Below are 18,957 nucleotides of genomic sequence, written 5' to 3'. Positions count from 1 at the left end.
AGACATAACTTTACTATAGAAAATGTAATGTTCATTGAAACTGTTTTATACTTCTTGTTGAAATATAGTCCACTAAAGGTAATATAATATATCTGGAAAAAAATAGGATTGATTGAAGTTGGACCACTCTCCCCGAAATAGGATTTTCGGGACTTGGACATTTTTTTCTTGGCTTGTCTAGTTTTTTCGGATAAATGATTTTTTTTACTGGCTGACCTCCTCTTTCAAAAAAAATGATGCTACGTCACTGGAGTTAGTAATTTTTTTTTAATCATTCCAGGGCCAGAATTCTATTACAAAAATCTACCAGTTGCTCATCTATATCAATTGAATATGCCTTAGTAAGCATGCATGGGCACATATCAGTGGCAGATATGGGAATCTTGAACGAGGAAGGGGGCGGTATATGGTTGGGGACCAAGGGCGGAAAGCGGAGAAGCTCTCAGGCTTTATAGTTTTATAGAAAAAAGTTTTCAACTTAATTCAGCTAAACTTAATGTGAAACTAATGCAAAGTCCTACAAAGTTTAAGACTTTTATAAAAAAAAAAAAAAAAACAATTCAAAATAAAAAGAAAAAAATGATTGCTGTACGACTCATAATATTTTATTTATTTAATTATCAGATTAAAGTAAACACCATTGAATTTCGACGTGATTTAATTCAAAGTCGCAGTGTTAAGGCTTTGCATGTTTCAAGATTGTCAATCATTTGTCGCTAAAGTTTTCATTAAAAGATGTCATTCCGAAATCGCTGAGAATCTCTTCTACGACAGTTTTCTCTCCCGCCATTTTAGTGCTTGCGGAACGCGGAAAATAAGTTATGCTCATATAAAGGCCGAGGATACCCGCGTTCGCATAACGTAATAGTGAATCGACATAATGTAGAAGAGTGCGCACAGTATGGCATAGCTTTTCACATCAGTTAATAAAAACTAAGATTGTCATGAAAAGTAAACATAACGAAATGCAAGTTGACGAAATAAAATTGTAGTATGTCTAAATGTCATAAAGAGTTGATATAATGTAAATGAAAGTTAAAACGATGCAATATTAGTGTGGGTTAATGTCATAAAGAGTTGACATAATGTAATGGAAGGTTGGCATGCAATAGTAGGGTGGGTTAATGTCATAAAGAGTTGACATAATGTAATGGAAGGTTGACACAATGCAATAGTAGTGTGGGCTAATGTCATAAAGAGTTGACATAATGTAATGGAAGGTTGACACAATGCAGTTGTAGTGTTCTGCTATACGGCAGTGACGGCGTTCCATACAAAAAGGTAATGATTCAACTTTTTTGTCATCTTTACCCTGTAAATGGATTTTATGTTTCCCAGATGATTCAAAAGAGCATGCTTTACGCATAAACAAATTTTAAAACAATGTCATTTGACAAAAAACATTGATGATATAAGGGAATCGACAATCTTATAATATTCTTTAAATTCAACATTGCGCAAATTCTAGTGTCGATAAAAGAACCTTTTCAGTAAATCCACCAATCGTAAGTCGAATGTTTGATGACTTTTTTCAAACAAAGCAATAGACCATTATTTTCACACTGAATATTCAGCGTTCCATTTGCCTGAATGTCAAAGGAATATGTGGAAATAGAAACAAGTCAAAAGGTCAAAAATCTGGGAATATTTAATCCTGCAAAACTTGATCTTTTTTTTGTTGTTCTTAGAGGTTTTTGTTTGCTTCGCTCCAAATTAATTCATTAGTGAATTCCTGATTCTTCAACTTAGCTTAAACTTTTCTTTTTATTTAAAAAAATTTGACCCTTAGAAATTAAATTGCAAGAACAATAACAATTTGTGAAACAGTTGCATAATTTTAAGAAAATTGCATATAAACTGTCAAAAAGCTCTTGCAATGATTTATATTGCAATGGTTTTTATGTATTCTTATGCGAAATTTAATTGATTATTAAGTCCTTCCATTATCTATTAGAATATCAAACAAACGTAGATAACTACAATTACTGATATTTTAAAATAATTGTTAAACAATACAAAACGCTGTCGTTTTCACTCATTTTTCAAAATATAGGGTCACCTTTGAGTGCTAAGCTTTTTTACCGTCAAACGTTTCTTAAATGATGTCTTTCAAATTTGCTATGTGACTTAAAGTCAATCATACATCATCAAATATTATTTGCATTTCAGTGTATAAAAATCAACTAACAATTAGTTTGACAATAGAGACTGCTGATGTTCTTGTTTCATCAACTTGTTTGCCAATAATTTACCTCGTTTTAGAAATTGTTCATACGTAGAGCATGCTCTTGCTTATTGACTCAACTGAAATATATAAACTCCGTATGCAGGTGATGAAGGTGTATTGCTGGCTTTGTTGCATAAGTAAAGTAAGTTGACGATAGAAAAGTTAGTCATCACGTTTATCATAGAGCTTGGTTGTTAGATTAACATTAACATTAATGTCTTTTTCAAATAAAATATCAAAGTATGAAATAGATGTGTCAGACTCTATGGTATCTTTTATCTCAAGCTCACTGGGATATATCGTATCGACAAAGGAATGAAAATCTACAGTACAGGGACCCGTTTTACAAACGAATTTACGACTAAGTCCAAAAACTTTAGTTGATATCAAAATTATGCAAAATTAAAGACTTTGTTTAAAATTGCTAGCATAAGAGTACCTTTCTACAGACCTTTTAAAAAGATAAAGATAATTTTCTATTTAATAAGATTTAGAAAATATCAGGCGAAATTAAATTTTGGTCTTACTCATAAGGTCTTCTGTAAAACCGGCCCCTGATCGGCCCTGATTGTTACCTTTAAGCCGGTATTTTTTTTCAAACCCACACAGACGACGTCATATATTCTACCTATCAATGTATATAGGAAGATGCATCTAAAAGTCTGTTTTTTAACTGTTATTTTCTTAAATGTTTTTTTTTCTCTCTCTCGATAAAATGATATTGAATTTATTTTCTTTCAAAGTGTAAATTCGCCATGTATAACTATACATGTACTCAAATTAGTGCCCAACGAAAATCTGAGTTTGCCACGTTACAGTTGAAGTCTATTTTTAAGACATTGCTTTCAAAACCATTTAGCATACTTTGCCACAAAAATTTGAAAGAGAGAAAACAAACCCATACAACAATAATAAATTTAAAAAAAACATTGTAAATGAAACACATTTTTAATTGTCTTAATTTTCTCATGAAGTTTGATAATGACAAAGAAGTCGATATTTGAACACGAAGAAAACCGCTTTATTTCAAATAAAACCCTCAATCATTATCTTGAAACACTCGAATATGGAGAGTTTGATTGCCTTTTTCGTTAGTAAAACATGAATATCAGGGTTTATGCCGCAATATTAGGGCACTCTGAAAGATAATGGACCAGATTGGTACGGCTAATATCAGTAATATGGCCGTGGACGACAGGAATGAAATGCCCACGGCATTTTCCTCTTGAGATGAGAAGATGGAAAAGCAAGAAATATAGCTTTCTTAAACATGGAGACTTTTTTTTTATTATTCTCACAGTCAGTTTAGTTTTTGCAGATGTTCAGATCATTTATGTACATTAAAAATTGTCTAAGATATCTACAGTATTGTAAATAAAAAATTCAATTTGTTCCAAAAGTTGCTTATTGTGTGTGAAAGCACATCGCACGTTTGTTTTTTTCACAACATTGTAATTCTAAGATACCTTCGTTTAGAAAATGATAATGTGTAAAGCGGTTAGAAGTACTAGTGAGCCCTATGCTGTAGAATATAGAATTTCATATCAAAGAAATATAACAAAGACAGAAGACAGACTAGAAGTACAATTTTTTCTTATAGAATTTTGTTGAAGAAATTATTAGAAAGATAAAAAAATATGTTTTCAAGTCCTTTTATTTTCATTGTATTACAATCACACGACCATGCATGTCGCGATCTCCTCAGATTATACAATTACTTATATTTCTTAAAGTACAATGCTATAAGATTGCGCATCTTTTCATAAAAATGTATGAAGAAAAATATCACAATGACTGCATGGTGTACTCATTACTTAGGTTATTTGTTATATTGAAAATGAGATTTATTCTGCTTTCATGATGTAAAAATTTATTTTTAATATTCCTTAGTTCTACAAAATCTTACATGCATTAAACTAATCTTTCTTTATTTTAATTATAGGTGGTTGGAGACTTTCACAAAGTTGTAATGGTTTCAAGTTAAATTTGAAATCATTGGAGTAAAATTACGTGATGGGTGGAGTAAGTGACGTCAGTCTTCAAAATCACGTGGACTATCCCTACATTGTAGTTGTCATTGGGTACCTCGTAACCTTCAGTCTTGCCGGATCCATTGGAAATGGATTCGTCTTTTATATTTTCTCCAGAAAGAGAGAAAAATCAACAACAACCATTTTTATTCTAGCTCTAGCTCTGACAGATTTCTTCACCTGTTTGATAATTATTCCATTTACTATTTATTACGAAGTGATGGCAAAAAGAATAAACAATGATTTACAATGCAAGATATATACCTTTCTTATTACGTCCAATATCCCATTTTCGGCTTTTATTATGGTTCTGATCGCGTTCGATCGATATTTCAAGATTTGTCGACCTTGGAATCAGTGTTTAGACATTAGGATGGCCAAGAAAATAATCCTGGCAGTTCTAATTTTTGCTTTATCTCTAGGAGTAATTCCTTCACTTACGCACGGAGTTTATCCAATTTCGGAGACGACTGCGACAAAAGAAAATGTAACTGCTCCTGTAATTGGTAGTGATGAGCAGTTCTCTTATAATGGAATGGAAATGGAACCTCAAAATAACACCCATGGCGACGATACGCTACATGAACTTAATTTTCAACGAAATGATTCGAATAATTTTTCCAATATGAAATTAGCTTATGAGGGGTATTGTATCCCCGTTTACGATTATTTTGATGAAAGATTCATGAGGAATTATCAAAACTCTTATGCGTCTCTATTTTTGATATCATGTGCGTTTGTTACCGTTCTATACGCTCTAATCTTCAAATCCATCACATTGAGAAGGTACAGGAAAAGTCAACGCGCAAACAAAGGAGCAGACAGACGGACAAGTCACACAATAACGAACACGTGTACGACTAAACTAACAGCCAATGAAACCGTAGAAAATGAGAACAGCCGGAGACTGATGAATAATAATTACGTCGCAGAAAGCAAGCGATCCGTAAGAAACAAACTACGATTGGCCAACATAAAGACTGCTGGGATTTTGTTTGTAGTGACTGTTGTTTTCATCCTTGCCTTCTTGCCAGCATGGCTGATGTCCATTCGTGTGATTGACGCCAACATTATTGTTTATTACTTGTATTTTAGTCATAACATCGCGAACCCTGTTATTTATGCTTTTTTCAATGTTACTTTCAGGAATGACATAAGAAATGTAATAAATTGTAGATTCTTATAGGATAATATAAAAATATAGCCCTTTCATTATGTCGACTCATAGATGTAACACCTTCCCTTGAAGCATATCGGCCAAGCAAAATGCTTTTCTGTGAAGTTGCTTTAAATATCTATGGATTGACTGAACAAAAGGGCGATATTTGTGATATTTTTTTTTTAATAGGTGAAATTCGTTACATTAAAAATATCATTTTAAAAAAGAAATTATGAATGAGGCGATTTTAAAGTTAATCACCTTATTAATAATTATTAAATGATAATTCGTCTTATGTTCTTAATATACTCTTACACCGGGAAACCGATATTCTGCAGTTAGTACTTTTTTTTTCAAAATGGATACAATATCATATAGATTTAATTAAATAAAAGTTCAAGAAGTTAAATTAAAAAGTTTTTGAGATCAACAATTTCAATTCATGATTTTAAACAAAGAAACCGAACTTATTCACTGAATACAATTTTATAAGCGTTTATTATTCCATAATATACAAATATATTAAGCAAGATTGCAAAGTTAGATTGAGGAATTGGATCAAAGGAAATTATATTTATTGGTTTATCTGGTTTAAAGCATGTTTGATTTACTACATATATCCAGAACATTGCTCTTTTTGCTTGGCTTCAGTTGATCAAGGTTGATTAGATTTGAGGCATTCGGTGAATGTATTCACTTGTATGCACATTAGGGAACAGATAAAGGCAAGTAGTCAGCTTCCGTCTGCATATTACTAATAAATTAAATAAGATAGGGACTTGGAAATCCCACTATGCGACGGGCTACTTTTTTCCTATGCAAGATGAATGTTCCTTTTCCCTAATTCTTAGAATTTTTTTTTTCAAAATCAAAAGGAGATTTCAATACGTACCGGTATGTATTTGAGGTTAAAATGATTTGCGGTGTACAAATCTAGCTTTGTAATTGAAATAGGGAGATAACGGTTAATCAAACTCATAGGTCCATTCAAATAATACAGATCAGGAGCAGAGCAATATGGACCTCTAAATATCAGAGGTTGAATCAGGTGAAATAGAGGAGTGAACATCCTCTGCAGAACTGTCAAGATCGGGAAATTGAAAAATATAAATGTATTGCAAAATTATGACGTTAAACGAGACTGTTTATATACTTGTTCCATCAATATTTTTTTTTTCAATAACATAAGCATTCGTGTGTTGACTTTCAACGTCTAAAGCTATAACGTGGAGAATTTTTTTTTTTTTTTAGGATGTGGATTTTAATAAATATTCCCCAATTGTGCTACGCCATTACTTAGATTAGATAAGGTGAGATGAGGTACGAATCGGTCGTTGTGTGCCGAGTGTTATTTTTTTAAAAAGTAGAACAAAAAATTTGGACAATAAATATAAAATATTAAAAACTAAAACTAGAAAACCTAAAAATGTTAGAGAGAACAAACAAAACAACCGCGTTGTCAGTTCGTCTTCATTGAGGTACATGTATGCTGAGAACATTTAACTATCAATTAGAACAAGACCGTAATCATTCACAATAACTTGTCCCCCTGTTAACATTATGAAAACTTATGTTGTCATTGAATTTTTAGAAGGTATTAGGTTCAATTCATTCAACTGAGTTAAATTTTGCAGAAAATTCAAATTTTAGATTGAAAACAAAAATGACAATGCATCTATTTCCAGTTCCCTTTAAGGGCACATTAGCTGTCCACCAAACCATGTAACCATTTTTGTTTTTGTCTGTAGCTACTACTGTATAAGCAACGAAGAGAAAAGTTACAAACGTCAGAATTTACGCTTCTCAGTCATTCCTTTAAAAGAAAAACATGACTGATTCTATCAATCATGAGGATATACACATGGCAACGAAAGACAACATACTTATTTAGACTCCTGTAGGAAAATTTGCGAAATTGTGGGAAATTATCTGACAGATGAAACATATGGAGATAACGAACAGTATTCCAGATCAAAAGTCCATAAAACAATACAAAATAGGAACAGAGCAAACATGGACCTCCAAAACATCAGAGGTGGGATCAGGTACCACGGAGGAGTGAGCATCCCCTGCCGACCGGTTACACCCGCCGCGTGCTCCTTGTCATGATCAGGAAAAAGCGGAAAAATCCGTCGTCAATTCAGTATATAAATTATGGACTAACAATTAGTATGAAAAACGTCATTCAGCATTTGACTCAATTATAAATTGTATTTGCTGACAAGGTTATTGTATCGACCATAGAACTTACGAAATGATGACTTTAAACGAGCCTGCTGAAATTCTTGTTTCATCAACTTGTTTGTCAATAATTTACCTCGTTGTAGAAATTGTTCATACGTAGAGCATGCTCTTGCGTATCTAATCAACTGAGATATGTTAACTCCTTATGCAGATGATGAAGGTACAATGTATATTACTTCATAAGTAAGGGAAGTTAACGATAGAAAAGTTAAATTTTAGTTGTAGTAATTAGGAGATTAAGACGGCTGAATCAAATATTGTCAATCGATTTATTCACTTGATCTTATCTATACAAGGGTATTTTTTTCAGATAGACTTAGTTGCCAGAGCTCAGCAAGGAATATTATGTTCAAACATTTAAAATTGATGTAAAATGTATATTTAACATATTTTAAATTACTCTATGTAACTGATTTATCTTTATACTGTGAATCGAAAAAACTTTCTGGAACCAGGTGCATGTAACTGTTTTATGAATATTTGTAGCATTTATTAAGATAATTGAAAAAAAATACATTTCAATGTACAAATGTAATTACAAATAAAACATTTTCAAAGACTGATTGTTTTCAAATAAATGGAGGTCGGAGAGGGTAAAAGACAGTTATGTAAAACAATTAATTTGCGAAATTTTTTTGGACAGTATGTTTTCACTTTGCGAAATTCATTGTGTATTCACATCTTCTATCGCCTTTCCGCAACTCATAAGTGTCATCATTTTTTCCTTCATCGTTATTTTTGCAGGAAAACGTATCAACACTTGCTGCATACATGTATAAGAGAGTAATGTAGATTATATAATTTTTGTCTTTTAAGGTTGAGGTTGAATAGAACATTTTGATATGCCCGCTTTGTAATGTGAAATCGCATATTAAACATTTTTCGGAAAAGACCAGGTATGATTTTTTTTCAAAATTATTGTCAACAGAAATTATATATGAATTTAGTAATAGAATGAAATTCACAGAGAGCAGAAGCACTCATAGATTTATTGTTCGCTACAGAAAAAAAAACCTTTGTTAAAAATATTATTTTTAGTATGCAACTTCTTTCTGTCCGTATCATATATATATATTTTTCAAAGGGGGCTTTTAATATTGTTCATACAGTATTCTATAATATATTTACAATGTAGTCTGCTTAAACTGCCAATATGTGTCTCCTTTGATATGAATTTGCGTAGACATACATACATGTATATGTAACGCAAGGAAATAAAGAAACAGAAACCGGACTGGCAGAAATATGTATTTTTATTTAAGTTCAATGGCTTTTAGAATATTTTTAACCCTGGGGTTCGTTGCTTTCTTACTATTACGTGTAAACATTATTTGATTAATGAAACGTTGTGTTGATCAAACACTATGTAATAGGTGGGAAAATAGTGTAATGTTCATATCGTAGGAAAATATAAGATATAGTTTAATATATAAAAATGACTATCGTGGGATACATGTATGTAATTTAATCGTAGAAATAGCTATCGTACCATGTTATAGAACTGTTTTAAGTTTGTTCTATGACTAGCTGCAGAACTGTAGCTCTCCGAAAAAAATATATTGATATTGCTGAGAAGGTCCTTGTATCGGTCTGTCAAATATTTTTTTCGGAGAACTACAGATCTGCAGCTAGTTCTATGACATATTGTTTACAGTTTCACTAAAATATATCATAAATTTTACATTGTGAAAGTAACATTGAAATGTTTTAGAATGAAATATGAAATAACGGACGGTATTCAAACTTGTAAGTCCATTTAAACAGTAAAACTCAGTAGGAGAGTTAACACAAACCTCTAACACATTAGAGATTGAATCAGTTGCCATGGAGGAGTAAGCATTCCCTGTCGACTTGTCACATGCGCCATGTGTTCCTTGTCATGACCAGGCAAACAGAAAAATCTGTTAAAGTTTCAGTATGTAAATGATGGTCCATCAAAAAGTATGAAAAACGCAGTCAGCGTCTAACCTAATGATAGCTTTTAATTGCTGAGAAGGTCCTTGTATCGATTATATAATTTGCAAAATGATTACTTTATAACGAGACTGCTGATATTCTTGTTTTATCAACTTTGTCAATAGCTTCCCTCGGTTTAGGGATTGTTCGCAAAAAGAAAATGTTTAACTGAGGGACTTAATTAAAACCCATATTTAGGTGATAAGGGTACTGGTATATTCCTATATTTTAAGTAATGGAACTCGACGAATGAAAATTTGAAGTCGGGGCGTTTATCATAAAGTTAAGTTGCTTGATTATGAAACATACTGTCATATACTCATTAGTATCTTTTATTTTAAGCTCACCGGAATATAACGATTCTGAAACTCGAGGATCGTTTTAGTATCATCTTCAGTGTATTTGTATACGATCAGAGTGTTTTTTCACAAAATTTTGCTAATAGTCAATGACAACGCAAGTAAAACCACAGTATAGTTCCATTTCTATGGGGAAAAGGTATCAATAATGTGAAAAAGCCTGGACTTAAATTTATTGCGTAGTGTGTTTGTTTAAAGTGGTCAAAATTTTGTGATTTCAAATTTTCTAAAAGTAACTTGAATTGATGAAAATCCACATGCATCTGAGTTGTGCCACTTCTAGAATTTATTGTTTACAGAACTCCTTAAATTCCACATTCATTGTCATTAATATTTATCGAGGTGCGAAGAAAGAGGCTTGGTACATGTAGAACATTCACATTTTAGATGTCGACACTATATATCCCGCTTTATGGACAAACACCACCAAATATAATTTCCCATAGACTTCCATACAAACTTGAGCCCCTGTCACTGATACATATATTGAATTTTGGGCAAATGACCTTTTTGCCGTGATAGTTCGAGAAATTGGAAAACAAAACATGCCAGAAAAAATATACCGTGCCGTTGCATTCCATCTGTTTACAACTAGGTGCGTTCACCACCAAATGAAAATCTCTAACCAAAGTACATCGATCCCTCCCTTCAAATTTTTACCTGTAACTCCTATATATCTCAAAGAAGCTCAAGTCTTGATATGACATTTTTAGCAACAGTTACTTTATTTCACTTGTCAAATACATACCGTCTTTTCTCTTACTGACCAATCACGCACCAGGTAGCATTTTCTCATCCGCACAGCTTTGGGTATCCAAAATGTCTGCGCCCATGCATTTGTTTATGTAGAAGTTTTTCCATATTATGAGCTTGAAATAAAAGATGCCACAGAGTCTGACAAATCTGTTTCATATTTGAATACTTTACTAGAAAAGACGTTCTTAAAGGGTAATATAACAAAAAAGCTGTATGATAAACATGATGGCTTAACTTTCAATCGTCAACTTCCCTTACTTATGCAGCCATCTACCTTCATCACCTGCATACTGAATTTCTCTATAAATACACTAAATTCAAAGATGAACGAGAAACTTTCTTAAAATCTATCTCAGACATATGTACCAATTTCCCTAATCTTGATTTTAATGAGAAGCTAATATGGCTTTTTACAAATGAAAATGAGTCAATCTTAAGATTACTAAGTTAATTCATATCAAAATATTGTATGTGATATTTGAACATTACTATATTGTTGCTTTTTGTAAATTATAATTGTGCTATTTTTGCCTATCTACATTAGACATGAGGAGGAATGCAACCTTTTATTCATTTTAGATATTTGACTAGAATTCATGCATTTCCTGACGCACCATCCCTTGATGTCTTTTGTAGACTGGCAACCATTAACAGACCTTCATCTTATAATATATTTACAATATTTGCACACCACCATGGTGAAATTGGTTTCATCTTTTTATTATGCTCATTAATGAGGAGCTAATATGACTTTTTACAAGTGGAAATGAATCAGTCTTAAGAAAACTAAGTCAATTCATATCAAAATATTGTATGTATATGATGTTTGATCATTACTACATTGTTACTTTTTATAAATTATAATTGAGCTATTTTTGCCTATCTACATTAGACATGAGGAGGAATGCAACCTTTTATTCATTTTAGATATTAGACTAGAATTTGTGCATTCCTGAAGCACTTCCCTTGATGTCTTTTGTAGACTGGCAACCATTAATAGACCTTCATCTTTTGATATATATACAATATTTGCACATCACCATTTTAATATTGGTTTACTCTTTTTATTATGTTCATTAATGAGAAGCTAATATGGCTTTTTAAAAGTGAATGTGTCAATCTTAAGATAACTAAAAAATCAATTCATATCAAAATGTTGTATATGATGTTTGAACATTACTACATTCTTACTTTTTGTAAATTATAATTGAGCTATTTTTGCCTATCTACATTAGACATGAGGAGGAATGCAACCTTTTATTCATTTTAGATATTAGACTAGAATTTGTGCATTCCTGAAGCACCGTCCCTTGATGTCTTTTGTAGACTGGCAACCATTAATAGACCTTCATCTTTTGATATATATACAATATTTGCACATCACCATTTTAATATTGGTTTACTCTTTTTATTATGTTCATTAATGAGAAGCTAATATGGCTTTTTAAAAGTGAATGTGTCAATCTTAAGATAACTAAGTCAATTCATATCAAAATATTGTATATGATGTTTGAACATTACTACATTCTTACTTTTTGTAAATTATAATTGAGCTATTTTTGCCTATCTACATTAGACATGAGGAGGAATGCAACCTTTTATTCATTTTAGATATTAGACTAGAATTTGTGCATTCCTGAAGCACCGTCCCTTGATGTCTTTTGTAGACTGGCAACCATTAATAGATCTTCATCTTTTGATATATATACAATATTTGCACATCACCATTTTAATATTGGTTTACTCTTTTTATTATGTTCATTAATGAAAAGTTAATATGACTTTTTACACATGAAAATGAGTAAATCTTAAGATTATTAAGTCAATTCATATCAAAATATTGTATATGAATTTTTGAATATTACTATATTGTATTTACAATATTTGCACACCGCCATGGGTAAATTGGTTTAATGTTTTATTATGTACATTGTCTCTATTTTATGTAATAATACACATGTATCTGTGTTATGCCCCCAGTGGGACCATGATTGGAAAAAATTCTATTCTATTCTATATCTCTCTGTTAATTCGATACGCAAGAGCATGCTCTACGTATAAACAATTTCTAAAATGAGGTAGGATATTGACAAACAAGTTGATGAAACAAGAAAATCAAGAGTCTCGTTTAAAGTCATCAAGTTCCATAGTTGATATAACGACCTTGTTTAGTTGTTAGCAAATACAATCTATTGTTAAATTGAACCCTCTCTTATGCTCAGCGAAAAATATTTTTTAACCACTGAGAAAATCATATTGAATTAAGTAGTTTAAATATTAAGCTTATTAATTCAATATATGGTACGTGTATGGCACGCCAAATTCACAAAAATGAGATAATCATAGTTTCACAATCGATAAACTAGGTTTATCGATTGTAAACTATAGTTTACAAACCGTAATTTATAGTTAACAACGTTAATCTATATTTCACATCTGTAAACCATAGTTAACGCGATAATCTATGTTTCACAACCGTAAACTATACTTAACACCGAAAACAATCATTTGCGATTGCAAAACATAGATTATCTGATAAATACAGTTTCACGATTTGTAAACTGTAGTTTACAAACCGTTAACTATAGTTAACGATCTGATAAATATAGTTTCACAATTTGTGAAACTATGATTAACAACTCTTAAGTATAGTTTACGATTGTAAACTGTAGTTTACAAACGTGAATCTATGTTTATCAACAAAATCTATTGTTAACGCTTTATTACAGACAGATAAACTTAAATTAACATTCGTAAACTATAGTTAACAACCGTTAAATATAGTTTTACAGATGAAAACTATACTTAATAATCGTTAACTATAGTTTACGGTTTGTAAACTATAGTTTACAGTCGATAAACCTAGTTTATCAATTGTGAAACTATGATTATCTCATGTTTGTGAATTTGGCGTGCCATATACGTGGCATTTACCCTCAGGAAAAATGTTCAAACACGACACAGTATCAGTGAAAACCAATAACTGTATTTTACTTCCATGGTACAATACATACAAAAAACATGCTTAATTAATTCATCTTAGGCTTTTAAAATGTTAAAAGTACTTGATTTGAGTACAAATTGAGTAATAAACTGTAAATTTCTATTCATTGGAATTTATAGATATAAATTATAAAGGCAGATCACTCAAGCTGCAGAAAAGAAAAAAAAACCAGTGAGTTTAAAATGCTTTTAAAAACTTTAGTCAAATGGTCAGTGAAATTTTTCGTTATCGGCCGCAGCAGCGGCCGATCTATTTGTAGTTGTGTTAGAAAGTGCACATGGGTAAATGAGATGTTATCTTTTTAGTTCAGTAAAATAATTCTTAAATGATAACATGTATAAAATCATGAGTAAAATATTTTAAAAACTTGCTTTAAATAAAGTTTTTATTATTATGTTTCAATTACATTTTCATTTTGCTTCAGATAATTGATGATTTATGGTTAAATAAAAAGAGTTTACAATAGGTACTCCCCATCCTGGGAGTGTGTAAGATACGAAAGGAAATCGTTCTGATTTTCCGGATAAGAACGACGTGATAAAATTGCATGGTAAATAAAAATTGAAAATTGAAAATTGTTCAACAAGTAAAAATTGTTTTGAATATGCTACAGCTGCAAATGACATAAGGATAATTATTTTTTTTTTACATTTTGCACCGCACCATGCACCATAGCCTACTTTGCAGAAACCATAGGCATTATCACGTGACAAAAGATCCACAGGGTATCAGCACGTTGTTCATCTTCATTTTGATGACAATAATTTCTTATCATCAATCATTGACTTTAAAACATCGATGAATCCAATTGATGAGCAAATGCAATAAAATTTTCATTGACTTTTTAAAAAAAATATTTATTTATTTATTTTGCTTTGAAGACAGTCTGAAATAAAAATGATCAATTGCTGGTGCTAGTATAGCTTTGAATATCTTGACAAGTGCTTTCCTTGCTTGGATGCTTTTATATAATTGTGAAAGTACTTTTTGAAATGCTAAATTTTGTTTGCGGCCGATTTGATGCTTTGCATCAATTTTACTTGTACTAGTTGTAATGCCTTTATCTACACACTGAATTGTCGACGGATTTTTTCCATTATTTCCCAATCATGACAAGGAGCACACGGCAGGTGTGAGTGGTCGACAGGGGATGCTCACTCCTCCATGGCACCTGATCCTACCTCTGATGTTTTAGAGGACTGTGTTTGCTCTTCTACTGATTTGTATTTTTAAATTGAGTTTTGAGTTTGAATACTGTTCGTCATCTCCAAATATTTCATTGTTTAAATGATTTACATAAAGACAATTTATTAAAACAGGCATAGATATACTGAATATCTATGATTTTATTTTTTTTAAAATCAATCTTAGACTGATATTAGAATTAAACATAATCGAGATCAGAAAACAAAATTTATATGAAGCTGATTTTTTTTAATAATGTTCCAAGATTTCTTATCTGTATAAACTGATTTTAAGAAATAAATTAGATTATCTACATTTTACAACAGAAAGCAGGTATATAAAAATCGTTCATATACTGTTCTCTGACACAAATTAATACTACCAATCCGGACCAAATATCTCGTAATCTTGCACATATCTTGCAAGGACGATGGCATTACCTTCATTTTATATAGAAATTCACGATTCCCTCTGTCCTTATCACCTTGTCCTCGGGCTTTCATGATGAAGGATAATTATATCCCTGACTACATATATAAAATGAGAGAGAGGACAGACAGAAGATTAATAGTCTTTAGAAGGAATCAGAAACATAAAGCACGATGAGGGCCGCTTTGACGTCGTTAGTCTCTTTGGCTTTAGGTAAGTTTGGCACCCTAATAAGTGTTTTCCTCATTTTGCGAATCATATATGGATTGAAATTAGTATTTACCAAAAGGTGTATGCCTAAACATACACATTATTTCTGAACTACTATAGAAAATCAATTTTCAAAACATCAAAATTACATTGTTCATGTTTTTCGCTTACATCACGGGTATTTTCTTTGGCCAAGTGCGTTTTCTCAAGTACATCTAACAGATAGTCTCAAAAAGCGTTAACCCTATACATCCGTTCCTTTCGGAAAAAATAGATAAGCATAAATATGTGCAACAAAAAATAACTAATTTTTTTCATTACAAAGCGTATACATGTATAACTTCAATAAATATAAGCTTGATTTATTCATGACTTATAAGCGTAATTATATTAAGTAACAACCCCTTTTCTCATTTTGTCCTTTTTTTCTTCAGTATCATTGGTGATTGGCCAACAAAACACAGCGTGTTCGACAGACTCCGACTGTAATAAAATATGCGGTACAAATATGATTGGACACTGCGAACAAAATACATGCCACTGCCACAACATGAACGAATGCGTTCATGCATCTGATTGTACATGCGGTGGTAACCAAATCGCCACATGTGACAATCACCTGTGTCATTGCCACCACCCACGCCGAGCAGTGAACGAATGCGTCCATGCGTCAGACTGCACATGCGGTGGTAACCAAATCGCCACATGTGACAATCACCAGTGCCACTGCCATCACCCAAGGCGTGCAGTGATTGAATGCCACCATGCGTCTGACTGCACATGCGGTGGTAACCAAATTACTACATGTGACAATCACCAGTGCCATTGTCATCACCCACGGCGTGCAGTGAACGAATGCGTCCATGCTAATGACTGTACATGCGGTAATGGTCAGATTGCCACATGTGACAATCATCAGTGCCACTGCCATCACCCAAGGCGTGCAGTGATTGAATGCCACCATGCGTCTGACTGCACATGCGGTGGTAACCAAATTGCCACATGTGACAATCACCAGTGCCACTGCCATCACCCAAGGCGTGCAGTGATTGAATGCCACCATGCGTCTGACTGCACATGCGGTGGTAACCAAATTGCTACATGTGACAATCACCAGTGCCATTGTCATCACCCACGGCGTGCAGTGAACGAATGCGTCCATGCTAATGACTGCACATGCGGTAATGGTCAGATTGCCACATGTGACAATCATCAGTGCCATTGCCATCACCCAAGGCGTGCAGTGAACGAATGCGTCCATGCTAATGACTGTACATGCGGTAATGGTCAGATTGCCACATGTGACAATCACCAATGCCACTGCCATCACCCACGTCGCGCCGTGGAGTGCACACATGCCAATGATTGCACTTGTCTACATCATCAAATTCCCACATGTGACAACCATGTTTGTAATTGCCATCATCCGTAATTACGTTTGTGTTTGATATTATAGTTTGTGACTTACTACAGATTTAAAATCTTTGTTAAAATTTTTGTTAAATTATCTTTTGACACTGTCAGTGAACAAGAAATACATTTTATACAATATATATCGAAGTTACGTTTGTTTTGTTTGAAAAATGAGTGAGAACTAAATCATGTAATAATCTCTGGGAATATACACATTAACAATCATCACACTGTATTTCCTAAACATCTATTTTCCAAAGTACTTAACAGCTCTAAATATACATGTACTATTAAAGTATTCTACTGTCTGAAATTGACATCATCTCGTAAAGAGAGTATATTTTTTTTATTGTAAAAGTTAAAAATAATACATAGATCGATCTTAAAAAACCTACAAACAATACAAATCTGTATACAGGGCAGATAAACACGTGTTTCTGGAAAGTCCAGAGGTGGGATTAGGTGCCAGGAGGAGATTAAGGTTTCTCCAACATGTATCCACCGTCACACCTATACTATATAAGCCTTAGTTATAATCCCTGGAAAAGCACAAATAAATATAGAGATCTTAGTTTAGTTTAAGGAGTATCATCTGACTTGAATTTTATGCTCGTTACAACAAATGTAACAGTTGCTCAAGTGAGAAACCAGGGACTTATATACTAACCTAGTATATATATTTTAGGTCCCTGATATTACGTTTCGAGGGATGCAATATTTGTACAATCGAAGAAATTGGGGTTTAGAACCCTTGGCCAAAAATTTCTTGAAGCCTGAAGGAAAAAAAACCTGAATTTGACGAAATATTTGACGAGAATTATGTATTCAATTTTTAAACTCTGTACACAACACTGAGCACGAGCTGACGATACTATCGAGGGGGTTATCTTTCGAATATTTCTACTCTGAATTTTCTGAATTATAAATGTGATATTTTTCATTAACACACAACAAAATCGCTTCTTTTTAAAATATATTTAGGATAGGAAATTAATTTAAAATTTGTGAAATTGCAATTTTAAGGAGGTGTTAATCAAACGCGTCCCGGAATTCGTAGTTCCAATAATTTCCAGATAAAATAAGTTTTAATTAAATTTTCGCTTGAAATGCTATTGCAATATATAATTCGTGATACTATACAGAAAATTTGAGAAAATATTGGGTGTGTTCAGAGTATTTCCATTGGTACCATCACCTGTTGGCCAATGGTAACAATTTGTACCGTTGTATTTCAAAATATTTTGGGTACAGTTGGAAAAAAAATGTTAACAATGGCACCATTGGTGTACCATTTGTGACATTGGTGTATACCATTGTTAACATGACATATTTTTTAAGAAGAAAATGTCAAACCAAGATATAATTATTGTTGCTTCGTGCATCATTTTGCAGCAAGAGAATGCGTTCAGAAATACTTTTTGGTACTGTAACAGTAAAGTACTTCTTCCCTACAGAATTTTTCTCCAACGTGTCTTCCGGATTGTCAAATGTAAAATAATTAAAGTAATAAAATTTTGATTCTACATTAAATACACTTTAACAACAATAACAATAACAAAAGATATTCAAAATAAAGATTCAGAAACTTTCAGTCAGGAAAGAAAACACATATTGAAAAGACATACCACACCTATATACATGTACACAGAGTTTATGTATAAAGGTGTGGTAGAAACATTACAATGATTTGTTACTTCTTCAACTTTTTTTTCTGAGGGAAAACTTTCATAGAATAATCTTCTTATTGATTTTATAGATAGAAAACGATTTATAGAGTAAAATTGAACTCAATTAGGCATAAAATTTATTTGAATTTACCAAATAAACCTAGAGTTCTCTCAGATTCTCTGGTTTAGTAGGACCGACTCGATCAGTATCCGCCATTTTGTCTGACGTCATTAAAAAAGTTACCATTACTAACAGAGCTCTAGTGCAGAAAAATGCTAATTTTTTTTGCAATATATAATTGGCATATTATACCAGTG

At 32.3% G+C, this 18,957-nt stretch overlaps 2 protein-coding genes across 2 annotated transcripts; both read left to right on the top strand.

Moving 5' to 3' along the window:
• The first annotated feature begins 4,187 nt into the window (after positions 1–4,187).
• On the top strand, positions 4,188–5,443 carry LOC134258783 (neuropeptide Y receptor type 4-like). Its single transcript, XM_062741373.1, has one exon. The coding sequence runs from the start codon at positions 4,241–4,243 to the stop codon at positions 5,441–5,443; it is 1,203 nt and encodes a 400-aa protein (XP_062597357.1). The 5' UTR covers positions 4,188–4,240.
• A 9,966-nt stretch (positions 5,444–15,409) lies between these two features.
• Positions 15,410–17,042, top strand: LOC134258693 (integrin beta-like protein 1). The gene is made up of 2 exons (XM_062741232.1): positions 15,410–15,562; positions 15,994–17,042. The coding sequence occupies exons 1-2, from the start codon at positions 15,523–15,525 to the stop codon at positions 16,989–16,991; spliced, it is 1,038 nt and encodes a 345-aa protein (XP_062597216.1). The 5' UTR covers positions 15,410–15,522; the 3' UTR covers positions 16,992–17,042.
• Positions 17,043–18,957: the final 1,915 nt, after the last annotated feature.

The sequence above is a fragment of the Saccostrea cucullata genome, unplaced genomic scaffold (assembly GCF_032062105.1).
Source record: "Saccostrea cucullata isolate Sc308-1 unplaced genomic scaffold, CSIRO_AGI_Scuc_v1 ctg27, whole genome shotgun sequence".
NCBI classification, from domain to species: domain Eukaryota; kingdom Metazoa; phylum Mollusca; class Bivalvia; order Ostreida; family Ostreidae; genus Saccostrea; species Saccostrea cuccullata.
The sequence above is the reverse complement of the archived record's forward strand: the minus strand, read 5'-3'. Positions and strand labels throughout refer to the sequence as shown.